General features: G+C 38.1%; 1 protein-coding gene across 1 annotated transcript in view; it reads left to right on the top strand.

Annotated features, from left to right (window-relative positions):
* RELN (reelin) overlaps positions 1–24277 on the top strand; it is a 593433-nt gene extending 569156 nt beyond the window's left edge. Inside the window, exons 60-64 of the mRNA XM_055420724.2 lie at positions 819–976; positions 9004–9223; positions 11228–11425; positions 12329–12427; positions 23065–24277. Of these exons, the coding sequence (XP_055276699.2) occupies positions 819–976; positions 9004–9223; positions 11228–11425; positions 12329–12427; positions 23065–23161 (772 nt within the window). The 3' untranslated portion in view covers positions 23162–24277. The remainder of the gene's footprint in view (positions 1–818; positions 977–9003; positions 9224–11227; positions 11426–12328; positions 12428–23064) is intronic.
* Positions 24278–25889: the final 1612 nt, after the last annotated feature.

Below are 25889 nucleotides of genomic sequence, written 5' to 3'. Positions count from 1 at the left end.
AGAAAATCCCATGGACGGAGGAGCCTGGTGGGCTGCAGTCCATGGGGTCGCTAAGGGTCGGACACGACTGAGCGACTTCACTTTCACTTTTCACTTTCATGCCTTGGAGAAGGAAATGGCAACCCACTCCAGTGTTCTTGCCTGGAGAATCCCAGGGACTGGGGTGCCTGGTGGGCTGCCATCTATGGCGTCGCACAGAGTCGGACACGACTGAAGTGACCTAGCAGCAGCGGCAGACTTTTAGTTATAGCCCTAGTCCCCTCTCCCCTCATCTCCCTGCTCCTCTCACCGCCCCGTACCCCTAAATGACAACTCCATGTGTTCAGAAGAAATAGGATTATTCTTTGTAAATGATTCACAGACCTCAAATTTTCTTTTAATTAAATACCACAGCACACACCAATCTCAGTCAAAGCCCCTGAGTGAAAACTGTCCCAAGACTTGGACTTGGAACCACAACTGCCCCAGTGTTTGATGCTCCCAGAGGCTCTGCTGTTCCCCCCACAATCAGTGCCCACTGGGGTGTGCCAGGCTGATCGGGTTATACTGAGTTGCAGGGTAAATATAATGGAGCACAGTCTTCCTAGAGTAGCATTTATTTTCCCCAAAGATTTGCAAATGACACACCACTGTAGGAAAAATGGGTGTGGGCTTATTATGGAATAGAACAGGAAACGCACATAAATTTTTCGGGAATTTTAGGGGTTTACTTCCAGAGTCTGAGGGGTACAAGTTCACTCACCTCCGCCAATTGGATGCTTCGGGGGAAAGTTTTGGAAGCCCTTTTCTTAGAATCCTTGAATCCTTTCTGCTTTCAGTGCAACACAGTTCCGCTGGATCCAGAAGGGTGAAGAAACAGAGAAGCAGAGCTGGGCAATCGATCATGTGTACATTGGAGAGGCTTGCCCCAAGCTCTGCAGTGGGCACGGATACTGCACCACCGGCGCCGTCTGCATCTGCGATGAAAGTTTCCAAGGTCAGAATCCTGTTTTGTTGTTCTTGACCCAGGAGACCATAGGGTTCTCCTCATCTCAACATGTGTGCAAAGGTCACTAGGGAATGTATAGAAACTCTGGCCTGAGGGATTTAAGATAGATGATGCACTCTTTGATCACAGACTTATTTACCTCGGGGATGAACTATGAAGGATAATTTTATGCTACGTTCCTTGAATTTTTAAGAATGCAGATTTCATCCCCCCCCCCCAGGATATTCTACAGTACCTCACATTCCACATGACTCCCTGCCCCAGCCTCTACCTTCCACACTTGATTTTTGCTCTGGGCCTCTCTCCTTCCCTGCCTGGCTACCTATCCCCAGACACTGGACCAGTATGCTTTCTTCCTCGGCCTCTCCCAGGGGCAGCAGCCCCTGGCCTCCCAAGATGGACCTGACAATTCAAAATGTTCTGTTTCCCAGGTCTCTTTGTCACATATACACACAGAAAACCTTCATAACTCAAAAAATACATTTTTACTGCTTGAGTTTCTAGAGGCTGACTGTGTATTTGGGGCAAAGTATCTACTCAACTGCTGAGATCCCAGGAGGTTGCTCTGTCAGTCCTGTTTGAAAGCCTGCAGCTCTGCTTTCCTTTGATGAAATGTTTCTCACAGGCTTCAGCTTCTGTGTTACAAAGTTCACTGTATCCAATTACTATTACATCCTCAGAGCCTAATTCTTGACAAAGAGCAATGCACAGTAAATTTTTTTTACTGAACCCTTACATTGCCTTATACTTTACTGTTTACACAAGTATCCCCCCATTCATTCAGCAGAGTCATTTAGTACTTATGATACTCACCCCCATAAATTAACTATGGTTAATGTCACCATTATCACTTTATAATAAAGAAATTGAGGGGAGCGTAAGTGACTTCCCTAATAGTACATGTCGGAAAGAAGACCAGAACCCCAGGTAGTTCTTTCCAATCAGTCTCTATGTCTCTCAGAGCTGAGAGATTTATCCAAAAAGAACCAGAATTAGCTTCTTCAAGTGTACAATGCAAGAACCCATAGATTTGGATTCTGGAGTAAAATCTACTTCGCTTTCTTGATGGATGCTATTTCCTTGCCTCCAAATGAAATGAGTGTGATAAATGTAGACTGCTGCACATCTCTGATGTTAGAAATTCTTAGCCGCTGTCTTCTTCCCCTGGTCTTATTGCTGAGACCAGCTGGGTCTGTCCATGTGTTAGCTAGAGAATTTGAACTTTTAGGCAAATGAACAACTCAGCTGTCTCACTAGGAGTCCTAGGTATCTGGAATTTGCCCTTTTCTCTGATCCAACAGAACTATGAACTTTTGATTTTGAGTTATTGTAGACATTGAGAAAAATTGTGCTTTTCCAGTCAAGGAAAAGTGTAGAGACATACACATTTGCTAAAGTAGTGCCTTCCTTAAATGCCTGTATTGCAGCTCTGTTATCTCTGAGAAACACTTCCATTTTATTATTCCTGTATTTATTCCAGCTTCATTTTTTTTTTTTTTTTTTTTTACTGAGTTAACACTTTATTTTTTTTTTTTTTTTTGAACAGAGGAAAATTTATGCGTCGAACCTGGACTGGTCACTTATGATAATATACATGCTACAATTCCATTCTCCCCAATCATTCCACCTTCACCCTCTCCCACAGAGTCCCAAAGACTGTTCTAAATGCCTATGTCTCTTTTGCAGTCTCTTATACAGGGTTCAGGTTACCATTTTTCTAAATTCCATATATATGCGTTAATATACAGTATTGATGTTCTTCTTTCTGGCTTACTTCACTCTGTATAATTGGCTCCAATTTCATCCACCTCATTAAAACTGATTCAAATGCATTCTTTTTGATGGCTGAGAAATACTCCATTGTGTATATATACCAAAGCTTTCTTATCCATTCATCTGCAGATGGACATCTAGGTTGCTTCCATGTCCTGGCTATTATAAACAGTGCTGCAATGAACATTGGAGTACATGTGTCTCTTTCAATTCTGGTTTCCTCGGTGTATATGCCCAGGAGTGCGATCGCTGGATCATATGGCAGTTCTATTTCCAGTTTTCTGAGGAATCTCCACACTGTTCTCCATAGTGGCTGTACTAGTTTGCATTCCCACCAACAGTGTAAGAGGGTTCCCTTCTCTCCACACCCTCTCCAGCATTTATTGCATGTAGACTTTTGGATAGCAGCCATTCTGACTGGTGTGAAATGGTATCTCATTGTGGTTTTGATTTGCATTTCTCTGATGATGAGGGATGTTGAGCATTTTTTCATGTGTTTGTTAGCCATCTTTATGTCTTCTTTGGAGAAATGTCTGTTTAGTTCTTTGGCCCATTTTTTGATTGGGTCACTTAGTTTTCTGGAATTAAGCTGCAGGAGCTGCTTGTATAATTTGGAGATTAATCCTTTATCAGTTGCTTCATTTGCTATTATTTTCTCCCATTCTGAAGGCTGTCTTTTCACCTTGCTTAGAGTTTCCTTTGCTGTGCAGAAGCTTTTGATTTTAATTAGGTCCCATTTGTTTATTTTTGCTTTTATTTCCAATATTCTGGGAGGTGGGTCTTGGAGGATCCTGCTGTGATTTATGTCGGAGAGTGTTTTGCCTACGTTCTCCTCTAGGAGTTTTATAGTTTCTGGTCTTACATTTAGATCTTTAATCCATTTTGAGTTTATTTTGGTGTATGGTGTTAGGAAGTGTTCTAGTTTCATTCTTTTACAAGTGGCTGACCAGTTTTCCCAGCACCACTTGTTAAAGAGACTGTCTTTTCTCCATTTTATATTCTTGCCTCCTTTGTCAAAGATAAGGTGTCCATAGGAGCGTGGGTTTATCTCTGGGCTTTCTATTTTGTTCCATTGATCTATATTTCTGTCTTTATGCCAGTACCATACTGTCTTGATGACTGTGGCTTTGTAATAGAGCCTGAAGTCCGGCAGGTTAATTCCCCCAGTTCCATTCTTCTTCCTCAAAATTGCTTTAGCTATTCGAGGTTTTTTGTATTTCCATACAAATTGTGAGATTATTTGTTCTAGTTCTGTGAAAAATATTGTTGGTAGCTTGATAGGGATTGCATTGAATGTATAAATTACTTTGGGTAGTATACTCATTTTTACAATATTTATTCTCCCAATCCACGAACACGGTATATTTCTCCATCTATTAGTGTCCTCTTTGATTACTTTCACTAGTGTTTTATAGTTTTCTATGTACAAGTCTTTTGTTTCCTTAGGTAGATATATTCCTAAGTATTTAATTGTTTTCGTTGCAACAGTGAATGGAATAGTTTCCTTAATTTCTCTTTCTATATTCTCATTATTAGTGTATAGGAATGCAAGGGATTTCTGTGTGTTGATTTTATATCCTGCAACTTTACTGTAATCATTGATTAGCTCTAGTAGTTTTCTGGTAGAGTCTTTAGGGTTTTCTGTGTAGAGGATCATGTCATCAGCGAACAGTGAAAGCTTTACTTCTTCTTTTCCAATTTGTATTCCTTTTATGTCTTTTTCTGCTCTGATTGCTGTGGCCAAAACTTCCAGAACGATGTTGAATAGTAGTGGTGAGAGTGGGCACCCTTGTCTTGTTCCTGACTTTAGGGGAAATGCTTTCAGTTTTTCACCATTGAGGATAATGTTTGCTGTGGGTTTGTCATATATAGCTTTTATTATGTTGAGATATGTCCCTTCAATTCCCACTTTCTGGAGGGTTTTTATCAAAAATGGATGTTGAATTTTGTCGAAGGCTTTCTCTGCATCTATTGAGATAATCCTATGATTTTTATTTTTCAGTTTGTTAATGTGGTGTATTACGTTGATTGATTTGCGGATATTGAAGAATCCTTGCATTCCTGGGATAAAGCCCACTTGGTCATGATGTATGATCTTCTTAATGTGTTGTTGGATTCTGATTGCTAGAATTTTGTTAAGGATTTTTGCATCTATGTTCATCAGTGATATTGGCCTATAGTTTTCTTTTTTTGTGGGGTCTTTACCAGGTTTTGGGATTAGGGTGATGGTGGCCTCATAGAATGAGTTTGGAAGTTTCCCTTCCTCAGCTATTTTCTGGAAGAGTTTGAGTAGAATAGGTGTTAGCTCTTCTCTAAATTTTTGGTAGAATTCAGCTGTGAAGCCGTCTGGACCTGGGCTTTTGTTTGCTGGGAGATTTTTGATTACAGTTTCAATTTCCGTGCTTGTGATGGGTTTGTTCAGATTTTCTATTTCTTCCTGGTTCAGTTTTGGAAAGTTGTACTTTTCTAGGAATTTGTCCATTTCTTCCAGGTTATTCATTTTATTGCCATATAATTGCTGATAGTATTCTCTAATAATCCTTTGTATTTCTGTGTTGTCAGTTGTGATCTCTCCATTTTCATTTCTAATTTTATTGATTTGGTTCTTCTCCCTTTGTTTCTTGATGAGTCTGGCTAGTGGTTTGTCAATTTTATTCACCTTCTCAAAGAACCAGCTTTTGGCTTTGTTGATTTTTGCTATGGTCTCTTTTGTTTCTTTTGCATTTATCTCTGCCCTAATTTTTATGATTTCTTTCCTTCTACTGACCCTGGGGTTCTTCATTTCTTCCTTTTCTAGTTGCTTTAGATGTAGAGTTAGGTTATTTAGTTGACTTTTTTCTTGTTTCTTGAGGTGTGCCTGTATTGCTATGAACTTCCCCCTTAGCACTGCTTTTACAGTGTCCCAGAGGTTTTGGGTTGTTGTGTTTTCATTTTCATTTATTTCTATGCATATTTTGATGTCTCTTTTGATTTCTTCTATGATTTGTTCATTATTCAGCAGCGTGTTGTTCAGTCTCCATATGTTGGCACTTTTAATAGTTATTCTCCTGTAATTGAGATCTAATCTTACTGCATTGTGGTCAGAAAAGATGCTTGGAATGATTTCAATTTTTTTGAATTTACCTAGGCTAGATTTATGTCCCAGGATGTGATCTATCCTGGAAAAGGTTCCGTGTGCGCTTGAGAAAAAGGTGAAATTCATTGTTTTGGGGTGAAATGTCCTATAGATATCTATTAGGTCTAACTGTTCTATTATATCATTTAAAGATTGTGTTTCCTTGTTAATTTTCTGTTTAGTTGATCTATCCATAGATGTAAGTGGGGTGTTAAAATCTCCCACTATTATTGTGTTATTGTTAATTTCCCCTTTCATACTTGTTAGTAATTGTCTTACATATTGCGGTGCTCCTATGTTAGGTGCATAAATATTTATAATTGTTATATCTTCTTCTTGGATTGATCCTTTGATCATTATGTAGTTTCCTTCTTTGTCTCGTTTCACAGCCTTTGTTTTAAAGTCTATTTTATCTGATATGAGTATTGCTACTCCTGCTTTCTTTTGGTCTCTATTTGCATGGACTATCTTTTTCCAGCCCTTCACTTTCAGTCTGTATGCATCCCTCGTTTTGAGGTGGGTCTCTTGTAGACAACATATATGGGGGTTTTGTTTTTGTATCCATTCAGCCAGCCTTTGTCTTTTGGTTGGGGCATTCAACCCATTTACGTTTAAGGTAATTATTGAAAAGTACGATCCCGTAGCCATTTTCTTTATTGCTTTGGGTTCAAGTTTATACACTCTTTCTGTGATTCCTGTCTATAGAAGATCCTTTAGCATTTGTTGGAGAGCTGGTTTGGTGATGCTGAATTCCCTCAGCTTTTGTTTGTCTGTAAAGCTTTTGATTTCTCCTTCATATTTGAATGAGATCCTTGCTGGGTATAGTAATCTGGGCTATAGGTTATTTTCTTTCATCACTTTAAGTATATCTTGCCACTCCCTTCTGGCCTGAAGAGTTTCTGTTGAAAGATCAGCTGTTATCCTTATGGGAATCCCCTTGAGTGTTATTTGCTGCTTTTCCCTTGCTGCTTTTAATATTTGTTCTTTGTGTTTGATCTTTGTTAATTTGATTAATATGTGTCTTGGAGTATTTCGCCTTGGGTTTATCCTGTTGGGGACTCTCTGGATTTCTTGGACTTGGGTGATTATTTCTTTCCCTATTTTAGGGAAGTTTTCAACTATTATCTCCTCAAGTATTCTCTCATGGTCTTTCTTTTTGTCTTCTTCTTCTGGGACTCCTATGATTCGAATGTTGGAGCGTTTAACATTGTCCCAGAGGTCTCTAATATTGTCCTCATTTCTTTTAATTCGTTTTTCTTTTTTCCTCTCTGTTTCATTTATTTCTACAATTCTATCTTCTAGTTCGCTTATCCTGTCTTCTGCCTCTGTTATTCTACTGTTTGTTCCCTCCAGAGTGTTTCTGATCTCAACTATTGCATTATTCATTGTATATTGACTCTTTTTTATTTCTTCTAAGTCCTTATTAAATCTTTCTTCCATCTTCTCAATCCTTTTCTCCAGGTTATTTATCTGTAACTCCATTTTACTTTCAAGATTTTGAATCATTTTCACCATCAAAATTCGAAATTCTTTATCCGGTAGATTCCCTATATCTTCTTCTTTTGTTTGTGTTGGTGGGCAATTATCTTGTTCCTTTACTTGCTGGGTATTTCTCTGCCTCTTCATCTTGCTTATATTGCTTTGCTTGGGGTGTCCTTTCCCTCTTCTTGCAGTTTGTGAAGTTCTCTTTATTATGTAGTTTCTTCGCTGTGTGTGGGGTTGGACAGGTGACTTGTCCGGGTTCCCTGGTTAGGGAAGCATGTGTCAGTGTTCTGGTAGGTGGAGCTGGATTTCTTCTATTTCCTTTAGAAGACAATGGGCTGCTTTTCTGGGAGCCTGATGTCCTCTGCCAGTATTCAGAAGTGGTTTTGTGGACTTTACTCCACGTTCAAATGTTCTTTTGATGAATTTGTGGGGAAGAAAGTGGTCTCGCCGTCTTGTTCCTTCCTCCCCAGAACACTGGATTCCTATATTCCACCTGGTCGTGGAGTATCCCTTCCCAGCCGCTCCAGCAAGGCGCAGCCGCTGTACCCTACCTTGGACGAGGGGTATCTCCTCAAGGCTGCCCCTCCTGCTTTGAATGTGGATCAGCTCCTCTCGGCCCTCCGGTGCCCAAGCAGCCACCGCCTCCTGGACGTGGTACAGCTCCTCTCGGCCACCGCCCTAACCCTGGGCGCGGGGCAGCTCCTCTCAGCCACGATTCTGCACGTGGTCGGCTGCGCCGGGAGCCGGGCGTCTCTCGCGTCTGCGCCGCCGGGAGCCGGGCGTCTCTCGCGTCTGCGCCGCCGGGAGCCGGGCGTCTCTCGCGTCTGCGCCGCCGGGAGCCGGGCGTCTCTCGCGTCTGCGCCGCCGGGAGCCGGGCGTCTCTCGCGTCTGCGCCGCCGGGAGCCGGGCGTCTCTCGCGTCTGCGCCGCCGGGAGCCGGGCGTCTCTCACGTCCAGTTCAGTCACTCAGTTGTGTTCAACTCTTTGTGATCCCAAGGACTGCAGCACACCAGGTCTCCCTGTCCATTACTAACTCCCGGAGTTTACTCAAACTCCTGTCCACTGAGTCGGTGATGCCATCCAACCATCTCATCCTCTGTTGTCCCCTTCTCCCCCAGCTTCATTTTATATGTACTCAGTATTATGCTAGGTGCTGGAATCCAACAATGAATAAAATATAGACTCTGTTCTTAAGAATCAACTATAAGAGCTAGAAGGAGAACAAGAACATGACTTCTTTCCTGCTATTTTCTTATCATGCTAAGGAAAAAGAAATTATGTTGCCTCTCATGCCAGGGTGAGAGCTCCCTTCTAAGACCCATGGCTGCTAAACATGCAAGCCCAGCCAGATGCTGTGTTTTTTTTTTAATAACGGGCTTGTACCAGTACTAAGTACATTAGCACCTACCTATTTTAGTAAATACCAACTCAAAGATAATATGACGTTTCAGCAGCATAAGCCAATAATTGCTGAAATAGAAGGGAAATATTTATTTTTAGCAATCTATATCTGCTTGGTATTTTGTCATTCTTACAGTAAATCTGACACTGATTGGATTAAATGTGAAATTGAATGCTTGTTCATAATCTTTGATGATTCTGCTTGTTCCAGCTAATTTTTGCAACTATTCATTTCCCTCTAGGCGATGACTGCTCTATTTTCAGTCATGACCTTCCCAGTTATATTAAAGATAATTTCGAGTCGGCAAGAGTCACTGAGGCAAACTGGGAAACTATTCAAGGTGGAGTGATAGGAAGTGGCTGTGGGCAGCTGGCACCCTATGCCCATGGGGACTCACTGTATTTTAATGGCTGTCAGATAAGGCAAGCTGCCACCAAACCTCTGGATCTCACTCGAGCAAGGTAACAAAACTCCTGTGTTGTAATCCAGACACAAAATCAGTCACAAGCACATCACTGTCCATTGTTAGATATGATCATGAACTTCACGGCACAGATGTCACTAAGCAGTAGAAACTTAATATCAGCTGAATTTGGTATGAAAAAGTATTACATGTTTTCACAACTCAGAATTATGATTTGCTTAAATTCAGTATAGAGTTACCTTGTGAGTGGTGGTAACATAGGCATAAGCTTAGAGAAATGGCCAAATATAAAAAATAGAGAAGTGTATCACAGTAACACAATGCTATCGGTCAGTTGTATGTCAGTAAAGTTGAAAAAGTAAGTAATTGGTTATGAATAATCTATATAGATAATTAAAATGGACCATATGCAAGCATGTAAATATAAATGTGAGTGTGAAGATTTATAGTAATGCAAGCGTACATAGTCCTATATTTAGCATCAGTTCAGTTCAGTCACTCAGTTGTGTCCAACTCTCTGTGACCCCATGAATCACAGCACACCAGGCCTCCCTGTCCATCACCAACTCCCGGAGTTCACTCAAACCCATGTCCATCGAGTCGGTGATGTCATCCAGCCATCTCATTCTCTGTCGTGCCCTTCTCCTCCTGCCCCCAATCCCTCCCAGCATCAGAGTCTTTTCCAGTTAGTCAACTCTTGGCATGAGGTGGCCAGAGTATTGGAGTTTCAGATTTAGCATCAGTCCTTCCAATGAACACCCAGGACTGATCTCCTTTAGAATGGACTGGTTGGATCTCCTTGCAGTCCAAGGAACTCTCAAGAGTCTTCTTCAGCACCACAGTACAAAAGCATCAATTCTTCGGCGATCAGCTTTCTTCACAGTCCAACTCTCACATCCATACACGACCACTGGAAAAACCATAGCCTTGACTAGATGGATCTTTGTTGGCAAAGTAATGTCTCGCTTTTTAATATGCTATCATATGTAGCTACAAATGGAAATAGAAGATTGATGGTTGGATAGATGGGAACTTTAAAAGTAGTTCACACAGTTTAGGAACTACGTGCTAATGTAGAATAGAGAAGACAAAGGAAAAGAGACCCAGGAGGGTTGAATTTTCTTCCCCACCTGCCCTTCCAGCTCTGCACTTAAGCCAGAGCAAACATAGCTTTTTGTCTGCCATACAAGTAACTTTGCTTTAAATTGATTAATGCATTTACAGGTGTAAGTCTAGCAGTTTATTTGACCACCTATTAATCACTCTGTTAATCACTCAGGAATCCTACTAATCACTTTAGGAATCTTATAAAGATAGATTTCCTATGTTTAAAAACTATATCTTCTAAGAGCAAGGATGCCTGTGAGAAGCAAAAGAACACATCAAACACAACAGCAGACATGGTGCAGAGCCTGCATGTCTAACTCAGTTTTCCCTCTTCTCTGATCTCCAGACATCTTTTCCTAAAATAAACATGATGGTTTATCCTTGTCCAGATTTTGTTCAGCTTGAAGCTATTTATAAAAAGCATATAGCATAGAGGCACAGTTCTTGAGGCACTAGCCTACTGTGTTCCCCCTTTGCCTGGCCAAGAAATAAAGCCACTCTTTCCTTCTCCACCATAAAAAGCATATAAAGTAAATATTATGGCTTTATTTCTTGTCTTCTCCATGTCCTCAGCAGCCTATTTGGCTGATATCACCTTGCAGAAAACAGAAGGTGTTTCAGGAGAAATGTTCTAACAAGATTTCTAACATCAAAGGAAGAAAAAAGATCTTTGAAAATCAGAATTGTTTTCTCTGTGTAGAATACCAGCCTTCCAAGCTTATTTTTCATATGTATGTTGTAAAAGATAGTATAAGTAAATTTTGTTATTTATGTGACTTAGTTATAAGACTAGATGCTTCTATTTTTACCATATTATGAACTTGAAAATTACAGAACTTAGAAACAAGAAAGATTAAAAAAAATAACTATAACCCCTTGAATACTACCTGACTTTTGTTTAAAAATGAATTCCCCTGTGGGTTTTTTTTTCCAGCAAAATCATGTTTGTTTTGCAAATTGGGAGCACATCTCAGACAGACAGCTGCAACAGTGACCTGAGTGGCCCCCACGCCGTGGACAAGGCTGTGCTGCTGCAGTACAGCGTCAACAATGGGATTACGTGGCACGTCATCGCACAGCACCAGCCAAAGGATTTCACCCAAGCTCAGAGGGTGTCCTACAACGTCCCCCTGTAAGTGCCCAGAAAGGAAAATCAACAGTGTGTGGTGAAGTTATTTGAACAAACACCACAAAATCAGTGGTGGCAGAACCAAGACTAACTAATCCAGATCTCCAAAGTTGTGTTACTGTTTCCTGTTGGGACAACTGACAAAACTTGGAGCCAGGAATAAGAGCAAGAGGGAACAGAGAAAATTAAATACCAAGGTGCTTTGTGCATCTTTCCCTCCCAGTAATGTGTTTCTAGTCCTTTGGAAGACAACATTTTAAATCTGCTGGGTACACTGATTTGAGAATTTGCTGAGGATAGGTAGGTTTGTCAGTTTTGCCTGGCATGGTACCCTAGTGTCTAGCGTCTAACCCATCACACAGAAGGTACATCCCATTTGTTGACTGAAGATGCAGCTCTAGCAGCTACTCATGGAACAAGGGGAAGAAATGAGAGAAATGTAGAAGGATTGCAAATCCTTGAGTAGCCAATAAAATGTGATGCTGCTTAGAAGAATACTTTGACCTAAGCAAATCTAAATTCCATACCCAAAGTTCTGTTGATTTAGAGTGCTGCTGCTGCTGCTGCTAAGTCGCTTCAGTTGTGTCCGACTCTGTGCGACCCCATAGATGGCAGCCGACCAGGCTCTGCCGTCCCTGGATTTCTCCAGGCAAGAACACTGGAGTGGGTTGCCATTTCCTTCTCCAATGTGTGAAAGTGAAAAGTGAAAGTGAAGTCACTCAGTCGTGTCCGACTAGTAGCGACCCCATGGACTGCAGCCTACCAGGCTCCTCTGTCCATGCGATTTTCTAGGCAAGAGTACTGGAGTGGCTTGCCATTGCCTTCTCCATGATTTAGAGTAGCCTATTGTATTTACCAGAAAGTTCTCTCTTTTCTAGTGTTTGACCTGTCTTATCTGTAACCTAGGGAGGCACGGATGAAAGGAGTTTTATTGCGCTGGTGGCAGCCACGCCACAATGGAACAGGTCATGATCAATGGGCTTTGGACCATGTGGAGGTCGTGCTGTGAGTATCTGACACATAACATCTCATGTCCATTTCAGAAAGGTTTGAAATTCCTTTGATATGGCATGCTCCTTAATTCAGTAAGAATTGTTCCTGATGAGAAACCCCCACAGGATCACTTTGGCTTCCACTCTTCCACAACTGCAAACTATAGCTCTAGTCAACAAGTGATATTACAAGGCCCCGAGTATAACTTAATGTACCTTAGAAAACTTAAATAAGTAACAGTTTATTTAACAGTTTGACAATATTTATTCAATGGGATCGAACAGAAGTCTCCAGGTAAATGGGATCAGTGCCTTCATGAAGTCTGGGTTGCCTTATAAAATGGAATGACATCCTGAAAAGAAAAAGGATCTGTGCTGGTTAATGTGCAGAAAATCACTAGTTCATGTGCCTGATTACAAACACCTGTCCAAGCCACAGATGCCCAGGGCATTCTTCCATTTAGTGACATGGTCAAAACCAGAACAAAGAATTTGGTTTCAGATTCCTCGTGATTTTAATCCCAGCACCTAAGAAGTCAAGGGTGCCCCCTCCATGGTTTCTTTCATAGAATAAGGTTGTCAGCACTCTCAACTAGCTGGGTTGACTGTTCCACAGAGAGATGACTTGCTTTTTCTCTAACAATCTAGTTCCTGTAGAACTGGAATGCTTATGTCTCGGCGGGTTCGGACTGATGGCTCCAAGTGGTTGGCAAGGAGAGGCGAATCTTCTCGGTAGATAGGTTCAAATGTTCATTCTGTTTACCAAATAGAAAATGAAATCAGCCCTTTGGCTGATTTCAGTCATTTTGAAAGCAAATTTAAGTGATTAATTGGTAGGAAACCTACCAGATTTGTTTTCTTTCAATCATAGCCATGAGCTGAATTTTTCAGTCTTGAGTTAGTCCTTGTCCTAGTTTTCACTGAGGCACCTGCTTGCATGGCATCCATATCAACCCCCAGATCCAAGAGCAACCCAGTCCCTACACAAGCTCCCACTGTGCGCTCTGCTGCTTTGGACCACTTGCTGGGCTCTGCCTCCATAAGAGAAGGTTGATGTTTAAAGTAACAGTCCAGACTCACTTGACTCTGTATAATGAGGCTGATGTTTCACTTAGATTTTGCTCTCCTCAGACTGCATTATGCCAGGAGACTAGACTAAGCTGGACTCTAAAATGAATGATGTATGGTAAGGTCAGAGAGAGCAAGATATCCAGACAGACCAAAAACCAACCCTACATCCATTCTTCCCTGGCTACTTTCCTTTCAAAGGAGCACTTTTCAATCTGATTGAACATGAGATACACTTAAGAGCTTTTGGAAGCATCAATAGGTGTCCCAGTGCCCATACCCATCCCTATGGATGATGTGATTTAAACTGATCTGCAGTGAGACCTGAGCATCAGTCTTTTTTAAAAGCACCTCAGTTCATTCTAATAAACTGTTTGAAAAATCAGATTTAGAATTAGTAACTAGTTTTTATCTTTCAAGTCTCTCTCCGAGACAGTTTACATTAATGGAGCTTCCTATCCCTGACAAAGCATTACCAACTTTTACGAAAAGTTCAAAATTTGACAGTCCTCAATAGAAGGCAGGGTGCTAATACTGACCTTGGGTAGATATAACAAATCTTACATGTCATGTGTTTGAATAGATATTTCTTCTCCTCCTACCCAGCCGAGCAATTGCAGTTATCCATTTAGGATTTCAAAGGCTTATCATCACCACAGTTCCTTCCCACAGACTAAAATTAAAGAGTAGGTGGGTCAGAAGTACAAATATACTCCCTGGTATGAAATAACCCCTTCACAACTCGGGAGTCAAAAGGAGGTGACCTGGTGCCTCAAAGGTTCACATCATACAGTTCCCAAGGGAACCTTCTGGTATACCTGGCATTGGTAGTAATTTTTATAAACAGCTGCCAGCTTCCTGATATTCTCGTGATATTATTACAAGAATCCACCTAGTGTTTCTGGTATTTTTCTGGAGCAATAATCTGCATTTGTAAAGACTTTACTTTTATTCCGTCTCCAGAATTTTAGTACTTTGAAGAATTTATCACTTACCAGCCACCTGTCTGCTCTTACTCTGTATGATTTTCTCAGAGTCTCAGGAGACTAAAACATTCTGAATGAGAAAAGGGCTTGCCTCACATGCAGAGTGTTACATGACTTGAATTTTATTCAGAGTCTTCTTTTAAGTGAATGATTTTAAATAATAACTTTATACATGTAACCATAAAATTTTACATATTGATAAACATATGTATACATTATTATATGTTAAAATTTGTTAAAACTAAAGGAGTTACTTTGTTTTCCTTCTTTTTTGGAAGGAAGAAATATTTCATAAAGTTGAGTTTAATCAATCAGTTGTTTTAAAAATACCATACAAAGAAATTATCTTTTCAGAACTATGTTTTTTATTTTTTGCTTTTGTATTAGGATTTAATATGTCCATGCCATTGTATTCTTTTAAACTACTTCTTTTCAGAAGAGTCACAAAAAATTTTAAGGCATTTGCTAGTCAATATGCCTTCTATAGCTCTACATAATTTACTTTAATTCATTCATTTAATGAGCTTAAAATTAAAGTTCCAGATAATTCAGAAAAATAAAATAATTTTTCCAAGTGTCTTTCAAGCAGATAAAACAAAGAAACCAGCCAAGGTTCATGTCACAGTTCACAAATATTACTAATTATATCTTTGCTGGAGCAGATGTATATTTAGAAATAGGTGAAATACTCCCATGAAGCCCTATTAAATTCAAAATCTCATCCTAACTAATTATACTTTTGTATAATAACAGTTATATAAACTAAGATTGTTGGTTTTTTAAGTGTGGCAGGAATAGAAGGCTGAGGTGCATACCTAAAGAGATACAAAATTGAACACTGCAAATAGGGCAACTGATATGTCTTTTGCAACCAATGGTTGGAGGTATACATTTTTAGAATATATTTTCTTTTCTGAGTAAAGATTGGCCCTAATCTAGCTTTATTACCATAGTTTAGCTCTTTTGCATGTGCACTAAGGACACATGCTAAAAACTCTGAGAAAGAAAACCTGTGGTCACGCATGGTATCTTGAGTCTAACCTCAGTACTGCCCATATTAGTGAGAAGATACATGAGTTTGATGAGAAAAAAAAATGTAGCACTTTTGAAAATATTTCAAGGTTTAGGAGTGCATCCTAAATGAACAAGATACAGAACATATTTTTAATTTAATAGTTTAATTCTAAAATACTCCATCCAGAAGGATTTGAGTTTCATAAATATGGATATACAGAATAAGCCCCACACCATAAAGATAAAAACCACCATTTTGGCATTTAACAAGCAAAGTCACTTATGCCTTATGCTTGTTTGAGAGTGTAATCTCCCCACTCTGATGATTTTTTCAATAAAACCTGTACATGAAAAGCACTTCATGATGATTAGCCCTTGCTAATCTGCCACAGAACAGATGAACCGAATTGACAGATCACTTTTTCCCAGCCTCACTAGCTTACCAAAAGTCCTCATCTGTAAAGTCTGAGTGATGCAGCGTAACACAGTCATTGACAATCAAGTGTCAGAAACCTAATTTCTCTGAATTCATTGACTAGTGTAGAATATTTGTTTTTCTGTAAATGTTTGTGAATACATTTGGGCAGATCCCTCACAAGATCCATGCTGGTGGGGTCTTCTTAGGATAAAAGAGAATCATTTTTAACCTTTGTTGCCTGGGCACTCATCCTTCTATCCTAAGAATCTCCCTCACCCAACTATGCATTTCATTCACACATCACATTTCCTGTGTATGTGTCTTAAGTCACAACCTGTCATGCGTATGATGAAGCGGGCTGATTTTTGCATGTGTACCTTGAAAGCAAATTGCTCAGTAAAGAGTCAGCCTTTGTGAATTGACTTACCAAAAAAGTGAATTATCACCACATTTGCTGAGAATTGAAAACCAATATGTTGCTAACTATGGTCTTAAAAGCATTTATCAGATTTTAATAATATGAGTTCCATCATGGCCATTCCCTCATGCTATTCATTATCAGGATACTCTCATATTTTTGGCACAAATGATTTATGGAGAATAACGTATTACATTTGTTGCAAAGCATATTTAACCTTCGTTAAATTTGATTGTGTTATTTGATATACAGGACTTACTATTTTTAAAAGCCCATTCCTTAATATATTCAGGAATAAGTATCTTCTAAAATGTAAATAATTTAAAAATCAAATAATAACATTTATGGTAGTTATTAAACTATTACTTTCATATTTATGTTTTATATGCAACATTTATGCCAAATGTAGTACTGTAGCTACATGTACTTTGACACATATGGTTATGAGCAAATATTGCATGTTGCATTACATAAAAAAGTTAAATATATGTATATACTAGGTATGGAAGAATAAGGAATAACTTCTTCAATTTTTATTTTCAAAAGAGATGAAAAATCCTATATTGCGTCTAAACCTGATCAGACTTTTATGACTAATCACAGTGCTGCATGTGTTGAAAGGCATTTTTTAACTTGTGTTATATTTCATTATTTGCTGTCATTGGTTTTCCACTAGAGTAAGGTAAGTCCTCTTACTAATTCTGGGGAACTGTTTACTAAGTTTCATTGTTATTACCTATGTTAACTGAGAAATTTTGTGGAAGACCTTGGAAATTGAAAAAAAAAACCTGTGAAAGCAAAGTTATATCTAATATTGAGAAATACTGGAACACTTGAAACTTGTATCATGTAAACTCGATGTTCAGCCAAATTGTGGTAATTTTCTGATATATACAAACAGCATAGACCAGAGTGCCAATCAGCATGCCTTCATTGGACTACTTGACTCTGCGCCTGGGATTTTCTTAGGCGTTCTCGAAATATGAATAGTTTATAAGTTTGTTATGAGAGGAAAATGAAAATAGAAATGTGTGCACAAGAGCTATGGGCTCTGATTAAATGTGGTGTCTTTCAAAAGATCTCTTGTGCTAGAGATGATTAAGAATGCCTGGACTTCTCAAATCTATTCTAAGTTAATAAATGAACTAGCAAAAGGGAGTGGATTTATTCATAATATTTGTGAGTTCTAGATCCTGTCCTTAGGATCTAGAAAAGGATTGGCCTTTTAAAATACATATCTACATTTGCTCTCTAATAGGGATACTTTAAAACTTAGGAAAGAAAGTATACTTCGGTAAGAATGGTATCCTTAGTAAGACTTAGGTATCCTTAGGTAAGACTTCTTTAACATATGTTTACATTTGGAGATACTTTAAGCCTAGGTAAGAAGGTAAAATGGTTATCGTTTGTTAAACATCTGCATATTCTGCTAGAAGTTTCATTTAATCCTTACAACTCCCCAAAGTACACAATATTAGATACTATTCTCATCCCCATTCAATAGGGAAAGAAAAATGAAGTGTTCTACATTTGTGAGATATGTGAGCCCACACTTATTCATGTATATCCCTCCTGAAAATGCACGGCCTTGAAAGTAAAATGTACAGCATCTTCTATGCAGGGCAGTTTAATTGATTAGTTTCAGTGGCAGTTTCCCATCTTACAATCATCAGTATTTCTCTGGAAAATAATGGCAGTCACTGGATTCTTATTTTTGCATTGATATAAAGCATTACTTATTATAGCATAAGTTTTGATGAAAAATTAATTACTGAACAGTAAAAATAACTAAATTTCTATGAGCTCAAATTACTTTTATCAAGTCTCCACCTTTCCCATTTCCTTTAGAATCAACTACAAATCACTTAATTTGTAGTTGACCATAGGTGAGCATAGTCACTAGTTCTTGAAAAAACTTGCAATATTCATATATACCCTATGAGGGAAGCATTTTATTATTCCATATGCTGTTTAAAGTCCCGAAACTCCCGCAGCAATGATGGAAATTTAAGTTAGCATTTCTAAGAAATCATTGATCACTCTCCTTTCTTTCAATGGCTTCCTCAAAATAGAAATTTTTAAATGGACCTAGTTCTATTCAGTCAAGCAAATTGATAGGTCAAGAACCATAGCTGATATGCCTCGGAATGAATATTACCTGCTTTCGTTGGAACTGTAATAAAATACTTTCTCATATTAATATAATTGCAGTGAAGAAATAAATCCTTAAAATTCCATCACACCTATAATTATTTTGGTTATAAGTTTATAACTAGTTTATCTATAACTATACATCTATATTGGAGAAGGAAATGGCAACCCACTCCAGTATTCTTGCGTGGAGAATCCCCATGGACAGAGGAGCCTGGCAGGCTACAGTTCACTGGGCCGCAAGAGTCGGACACGACTTAAGCAACTAAACCACCACATACATCTATATGTATCAAAAACAAAAATAGGCCCCCAGATCTGCTCCACAAAAAAGTAAAAAAGACATAATAAGCATGATATCTTTAAAGTGGTTTAAAATTCTCCTAATGTCCAGTCCCATAAATTAGATATTCCAAAAGCCACAAGTGTTTAGTAACCATGTGAGTTTATTAATGGTCCTTGAAGCAGGCAGCACTTTCGTATAGCTTCCCATGATGCTTGATTTTCAAAAGCTTATGAACTGGAAAAAATCTACTTTTGTTAAATTCCATCCTGTCACCAGAGATACTTATATTTTATGTAACAAAATTTTTCCAGTGTGCTTTGAAAATGTGTCCATTTCTAATGTGACTATAAAACACTAGGCATCTATAACAAACATCTATTGCAAATGCTGAATGCATATCAACATTTGCAGGGATCTAAAGCTGAAACTCCAATACTTTGGCCACCTCATGCGAAGAGTTGACTCACTGGAAAAGACTCTGATGCTAGGAAGGATTGGGGGCGGGAGGAGAAGGGGACGACAGAGAATGAGATGGCTGGAGGCATCACCGACTCGATGGACATGAGTTTGAGTGAACTCCGGGAGTTGGTGATGGACAGGGAGGCCTGGGCGTGCTGTGATTCATGGGGTCGCAAAGAGTCGGTCACGACTGAGCAACTGAACTGAACTGAAAGATATGTTACAGATATATAAATTTATTCAAAATTAAAGGATAGCCAATGAATCAAAATGCCTCCTAAAGTAAATATAAGCTCCCAAGCTGGATCTATTATCAAGGTATTAAAGATCTGCAACCTGTTAATATTAATTTTCTTACTCATAAAAAATGAAGCAGGCTTCCCTGGTGGCTCAGCTGTAAAGAATCCATTTGCAATGCAGGAGACATGGGTTGGATCCCTGGGTCGGAAAGATCTCCTGGAGAAGGGAATGGCAACTCACTCTAGTATTCTTGCCTGGGAAATCCCATGGATAGAGAAGCCTGGAGGGTTACACAGTCCATGAGGTCACAGAGTCACAGAGTTGGACACGAGTTAGCAACTAAACAACAAACAACATAAAAATGTAGAATTTAAATCAGTTCATAATAAGTAGTTATTTGGGGATGCATATGTGCATATGTGTTGCTTTGAAGCCACACATGCACATCAACTTTTATTCAAATGAAATGTTCCTGTGTTCCCATATATTGAGGTCACTTTCCCATCAATCTGGGTTGCATTGAGATAACTGAATATCCTAAGTGTTCTGAGTTTATCTTTTTTTCATGTAAGATATTTTAACTATTTTAAATTTTGAGTACCTTCTATCTTTAAATGTGTTTACAACAGAATAATTTTCATTGCTTTAACTTTGCAATTATTCCTTATAGTTAAAGAGTAATCATTTACAACAGGAATCCAATCAGTAAGTCACCAAAAGTTCAACAAACATGCCATGACCACTCAGGGGTCAGGCAGGAGGCTCAGTGCTATGGTACAAGGGTTGGGGGAGTGGGGCACAGCTGCTACACCCAGAGAAGTTTAGTCAAGGGGAGCCAGGATATGAACATGAGTCATCTCCATGCAAAGCAGAGAAGGAACAGTATGAGGATTCAAAGTAGGGGGGGAATCCTACTGGCAGGGGTGAGCAATAAAAAAAAATGTGATACTTGAAAAATAAGTAGAAATTTAGAAAGCTGGGTTGATTATCCAGTAAGGCAGGTGGAAGGGACTCAAGGTGAGTTTGAATAGAGATGTCTGTAAAGTATAATAGATGAAAAGACTTGAAAAAGAGTAAAATGAAATGTGTGGAGGACTTGAAATAGCTGGCAAATTTGACTTAGATAAAAGGATTAGGAAACCTTTTTAACGAGATTAAATCAGTGTTTGATGGACTTCCCTGGTAGCTTAGATGGTAAAGCATCTGCCTAAGATGCGGGAAACCTGGATTTGATCATTGGGTCGGGAAGATCCCCTGGAGAAGGAAATGGCAACCCACTCCAGTACTCTTGCCTAGAAAATCCCATGGATGGAGGAGCCTGGTAGGCTACAGTCCACGGGGTTACAAAGAGTCTGACATGACTGAGCAGCTTTTCTTTCTTTCTTTGCACATTACACAAATTTCTTTGAAATTACACATTCAGTGATACTTTCTTGGTATTTATGGTTTCTCTTCAGTGGTGTTTCTTCCATAAGCAGAAAGGATAAGGAGGCTAGCTTAGAGGACCACTGTAATATAATAACTCAGGGAAATTCAGGGAAAGAGCACACATGAAGTGTCCTAGGATGCTGGCAGGAAGATAGCTAGTTCCAGGCTAATCTGTGACTAAAGAGGTGAGAGGATTCTTTCTCCTGACACTTGATTAGTCCAATACATTAGGTCGTTGTTCTTTTTTTATAACTAAACTTTACATAGGCAGCAAGTAGTACGTCTCACCACTAATAAATAATGTATACATTCATTTCCTTCTTCAACTGTGATATTAAAACTGGTCAACTTGATTGATACATATAATATTAACACATCAGGGGAATGGGGAGGACAGTCAAGCTATCTGAAAACAAAATCTGATTTTTTTTTCTTTTTCTCTATAATGTCTTCAGAGTATATTTTGTTTCCATTCTATCATTTCTAACATTTTCATAGGATAGAAATCTAGGGTGCAGGTTATTATCATTTTATTTTGTAAACTATAGATCAATGCAGTGTCTTTTTATCAAGTTTTAGCACAAATGCTATTGCTTTTTGATTAACTATATCTGATAAAATTCACTTTATATATTTTTGAGAGATTTTATTATAAATTTTATTTTCTAATGATCTAACATCTATAAAATCCTCATTTTAAAGGTTTCTGTATATTACAAATGTTAGTATAGTATTTAGGTAAAACAGTTATTTTACATCTTGCATATTTTACATCTTTGCATATTTTATTTTACATATTTTACATCTGGTCTGTTGAGCAGAAGAATACACTGCTTGGTGCAAAATTACTCTTTCCTTCTCTGTAACCCAGTGCAAATTCATATCATATTTACCTTCATGGTGAAATCACATCACATGACATTATCCTGCTCCGTGCACATTTTAGGTGGTGCAGTGGTAAAGAATCCGCCTGCAGTGCAGGAGAAACAGGAGACGAGGGTTCGATCCCTGAGTCAGGAAGATCCCCTGGAGGAGGAAATGGCAGCCCACTCCAGTATTCCTGCCTGGAAAATTCCATGGGCAGAGGACCCTGGCAGGCTACAATTCATGGGGTAGCAAAGAATTGGACGTAACTGAGCACACAAGCAGGGAAGAAAAGACTTTAAGACAAGACAGCATTCAAGAGACTCAGTAAATTTGGAAAATACTAAGAGGCTCACTCTTAAAAAACACATTTTGATGCTATATAGAAACATGTTGTCACTCCGGTCCGTGTGTGGAAGGAATCTGATTCTTTTCAGTGATCTTATGGATAAGGATCCTTCTTAAATTACATTTTCCATATCAGAACTTTAACAGCTATCTCTGCCAGTATCATGCATATTTTTACAGGTTCCTAAATTCATTTTCAGTATTTTTATCAGCTTGACCTTGAGTATGTATGTATGAATGTGTGTGTACATACATGAGGGGGATATGTGCACATAGTTTTACATCTATACATTCATTTACACTTTCTTAGTATTTTACGATCTTTTTTTCAGTAGGGTATCTCCTTCATAAGGCCATGTTCATAGAATGTGACCCCAGCTGCTTACTGTTTGAGGAAGGCAGCAAAATCTAATATTCTGTGAAAAAAAAATTGCTTCTTCATTTTGCCCCTGAGACCGCAGGAAATAGGAAGATCAAGCTGATTCAGATTAGAAGTTTGTTTTTCCTTTGTTTTTCTCAAGCTTTAAATGGCAGTGGTTGCTGGAAGAATCAAATTGTCCTTCCTACTTGTTAAAAATGTATGTAAATAAGGTAATAGGCATAGTACACACTTTATCTCAAATTAATTCAAGTCAGCCTTTTCAGAAAGAGTTCAGAATAAAATTAAAAATCCAAAAACAGTTGCAGTCCACTTTTGCAATTAATCAAGAGAATTTACCATTTGTTCTGGTTCAGAGCTCACTCATGAAAAGAAGGGGATTTCTTCAAGGCCAAAGGCAGTGAATGCAGTTGTCAACCTTTAGTTCTTCTGTCCTGGGGTGGTAATGTTAGCATGGCCTATAAACCCTGAGAATTTTCCAAAAAATAGCAGGGTAACTTAGGACGTAGAATAGATTGTGCTTTCAGTGATGGAACTTACATGCTCTTTCTCTTTTTCCCTCCCTGCTTCTATCCTTTCTGATTTTAACAGCACTCGCAAACAAAATTACATGATGAATTTTTCACGACAACATGGGCTCAGGCACTTCTACAACAGAAGACGAAGGTCACTTAGACGATACCCATGAAGAATCAAAAAGTTTATTTTTCCTTTCAATATGTGATGTGTTGTTTCGCATTCTTTTAAATCTCGCACTGCATCTGATATCAGGAAACTTCTGTGAAGGACTTAGTGATTAACTGAAAGCCCTTCTCAAGACCAAGTGTATACCACTTTCCCACACTGTGAACTAATGACAAGTGACTTATTTCTCATAAGTAAATGTCTTAATGTTGATGTATCCGTGCAAATTGTGATCTGTTGTAATATCAGTTACAGTAGCAGTATTGAAAATAAGAAATAGTTTAACAGAAAAAAAAGTTTAAGCACAAAAATTTAAGAGATTTTATGTTTAAAATGGCATTTAGTACAGTATTTAACATTTTTAGTCACAAAGCTATTTAAGTGGACTGTATTTCAGCTATGTATCATGTTTTATATGATTAAATTATCATTGTTGGTTCTTTATGTATTCTCTTCTACAATATAACACATTGACACTGTATTTACTTATTATGTTGCAATATTTTTTGCTGCTGAATTTCAGGCTACTTATATTCTACAGAAAATTCATTGAAATACCTACTCATGAAGATAGTTGTAAAGATATTGTATCTCCTTTAATATACCCCTCAAAATGTATGTTGGTTTAGCGTTGTTTGTGGATAAGAAAAATGCTTGACCTTGAAATATTTTCTACTTAAAAAATTGTGGATGAAAACCCTATCTCCCACAAAGGAGTTCCCATTTCCTTGTCTAAAAGATACTTTTAAAGTGTTCTGTGGCTGATTTACTAACAGTAAGTGCCATTTTGTGTCTGTGATAACAGAGTGATTTGTAAAACAGTGGATGTTTTCATTGTGTTCTCTTTGTGGATTGTTTTTCCTACGGGTCATATTCATACCTTCTGATGAAGTTGTACCAACACCAGCAACGTCATAATGGCCCTGTAGCCCTGAACTCTCTATTAACGTAACGAAAAGGTTGAACTCTAGGGTGAACCAAGCTAAAAGTCCAAGCTTAAATAAAAATTATGTTCAAAAACCATTTGAAGTTCATTTGTTATTTGCTGTTTGTGTCTTTATTTGCTGTTTGTATGTAGGATTTGTAAGTCTGGGCAGGTTTGGAAAGAACACTGTCAAATATATTTACTGGTTTTTTATTGTTTTGTCATTGATAATAGCTTATGAAGCCACGCTTTTCAATGTAGCCATTTGGTTTTTTCCTGTTATTCACTTTGCAGTCACATCAAGAAAACTCAGTAAAGAATTCCAAAAATTATTTAACTCCTGAGAATTTTGTTAGCTACTGACATAATGCCTAGCTTGTAAGTACTCATGCATTCATTCAGCAAATATCTATTGAGTGCTTGTTATGTGACAGTGTTGAGGATTAAAAATGCTGACAGACATTTTCCTTGCTTGTTTTTAACATCTACAAAATAATAAATATGTTAATTTTGTTGTATTTGTTGGTTTTCCAGAGGGCTAAAAATACATATATCTAGGTAAGAAAGCATTGAATGGCAGTAGTATTTCTCATTGAATAGGAAAACAATAAGGGATGATCTTGCTGAGAAGTTTAGTTAAATCTTATTCTGAGTCTAATATCAAATCCATTGTGAATCATTTCCTTGAAGATATATAGGCCTTTTTCCTACTTAATGTAACATATGACACTTTGTATAATTTGGTGGATATGGGGTCCATAAATATTTATAACTATTGTTCTTAATTTTTGATTCTTTGTTCACAAATTGTCAGATGATGGTTCACCATTTGCTAGTATTTTGTTTCATTTTTTCACTGGTACAAGAGGTTGAATTTTTCCCAAAGTCTTATCTTTGCAACTAATTTATGTGTGCCATAGACCTATCCCTGGCTAAGATAAGATATTTACAATGCTCTCATCCACGTGTCTTACCCTCAGAACAGGATTTGAACTCCCCACCAATTCATCTCAAAGTTTAATAGCATACATTGGGACTTAGGTCTGTTGATTTATTTAATTTGAAAACATAGTTCAAGTAGGAATTCAAGTACTGTGGACTAAACTGACTTATCTTGCTGAAGGAAACAAAGTTTAGTAACACATAAAAAAATATATTTTTATGACCAAGTTTCCATGATTTCTACACAGTTGTTTCTTATTCACCGTACATTTTAATGTAAACTACACTCCAATCTAATCTTAAATATATTCAATATCACTTGTATTTTACCTTTTACCTGAAAAAAATAACATGTATTACTTTTAAAATTCCCCAAACTTTCTTCCTTATGTTCCAAGGTTAAAGAAAGAATTATGGGAGATCACTTAAAACATGTATCCATTCATTTTAATGTTTTCCGGTTGATCTTTTGACAGCAAATTGTATTCTTCAGCCAGTTCCCTGATGCTAGGACATCAAGAATATTGAAAATAAGAAAATACAGTTAATACAAATCTTTGTAGAGAGCAGTTTAATATCAGTAACACTAAATATGTTACAGTATCAGCAAAAATTGCATTTGTGTATACAGCATGACCCAGTTACTTATAGGTATTTACCATAGTGAAACTCACATATACACACAAAGAAATGTGTATAAGAATGTTCACAACAGCATTATTTGTAATTGCAAATAATTGGAAGCAATCAAGTGAACATCAAGAGAATGGATAAATTGTGATTTATTTGCATAATAGAATATTGTCATGAAAATGGATAAATAGTACACCTATTAATAACAACAAAAGTTGCAAAATTATAAATA

This window comes from Moschus berezovskii, chromosome 3 (genome assembly GCF_049115385.1).
Source record: "Moschus berezovskii isolate FMDL1 chromosome 3, NW_MosBer_1.0, whole genome shotgun sequence".
Classification (NCBI taxonomy): domain Eukaryota; kingdom Metazoa; phylum Chordata; class Mammalia; order Artiodactyla; family Moschidae; genus Moschus; species Moschus berezovskii.
This window is presented reverse-complemented; position numbering and strand designations above follow the sequence as displayed.